The 1193-nt window shown below is 23.5% G+C and overlaps 1 protein-coding gene across 1 annotated transcript; it reads right to left on the bottom strand.

Annotated features, from left to right (window-relative positions):
* Positions 1–16: 16 nt before the first annotated feature.
* On the bottom strand, positions 17–1183 carry LOC108254169 (ribosome-binding ATPase YchF-like). Its single transcript, XM_017449156.2, has one exon. The coding sequence runs from the start codon at positions 1129–1131 to the stop codon at positions 40–42; it is 1092 nt and encodes a 363-aa protein (XP_017304645.1). The 5' UTR covers positions 1132–1183; the 3' UTR covers positions 17–39.
* Positions 1184–1193: the final 10 nt, after the last annotated feature.

Here is a 1193-nt window from a genome sequence, read left to right as displayed (position 1 = left end):
TATCACTATATAATATAATATTATTGAAGAATTTATTAACTAAATATTAAAAAGAAAATTCAATATGTCTCCATCTTCGACAAGATATTTTTTTCCTTCTGATCGAATTTTTCCAGCATTTTTGCAACCTTGTTCTCCTTTATAAAGTAAAAAATCTTTATAAGAAATAGTTAATGCTCTAATAAAACCACGTTTTATATCAGTATGAATAATTCCTGCGGCTTGTTCTGCTGTTGTACCATTTGGTATAGTCCATGCTCTAATTTCTTTTTTTCCAACTGTAAAATAAGTCCGCAAATCAAGTAAAGAAAAACTAGCTCGAATTAAATCATTTAATTTTGTTTCTTTTAAACCTAAATTATCTAAAAAAAACTTTTTATCTATATTATTTAAATCAGAAATTTCTTCTTCTAACTTAGCGCAAATAATAATTATTGGTATATTTTGATTATGAGCATATATTTTTAATTGATCTAATAATAAATTATTTTTAAAACCATTTTCTTTTACATTTGCAACAAATATAATTGGTTTAATAGTAAGTAGATTTAAGAATTTGATTGACATTAATTCTTCATTATTAAGTGACATCAATCGAATTGGTATCGATTTATTTAAATTAAAAATAATTCGTTTTAATAATTTAAGTAATTCAATTGAATGTTCATTTTTTAAAAAAAACTTTTTATTTTCTTTATCAATATATTTCTCAAGTATAGCTAAATCCGATAAAATTAATTCTGTTTGAATTACTTCAGCGTCATGAATTGGATTAATTTCTCCCGATATATGAGTGATTTTATCGTCTTTAAAACACCGAATTACATGTATAACAATATTTGTTTCTCGAATATGCGCTAAAAATTTATTTCCTAAGCCTTCCCCTTTTGATGCGCCAGAAACTAAACCCGCAATATCAACCAATTTAATTATTGCTGGAAAAATTTTCTTTGTTTTAACAATATTATTTAAATGTTTTAATCTCTTATCTGGGACTTCTATAATACCAATATTAGGCTCAATGGTGCAAAATGGATAATTTTCAGCAGAAATCTTTAATTTTGTTAATGCATTAAAAAGAGTTGATTTTCCAACATTTGGTAACCCAATTAAACCACATTTTAGATTCATTATTTTAAAATCACTTATAAAAATTTAACTTTATTTTTTATTATATACAATTATTTTATATT

The sequence above is a fragment of the Diaphorina citri genome, unplaced genomic scaffold (genome assembly GCF_000475195.1).
Source record: "Diaphorina citri unplaced genomic scaffold, Diaci psyllid genome assembly version 1.1 scaffold15041, whole genome shotgun sequence".
NCBI lineage: Eukaryota > Metazoa > Arthropoda > Insecta > Hemiptera > Psyllidae > Diaphorina > Diaphorina citri.
Note: the sequence above shows the minus strand (reverse complement) of the source record. Positions and strands in the feature narration are given on the sequence as shown.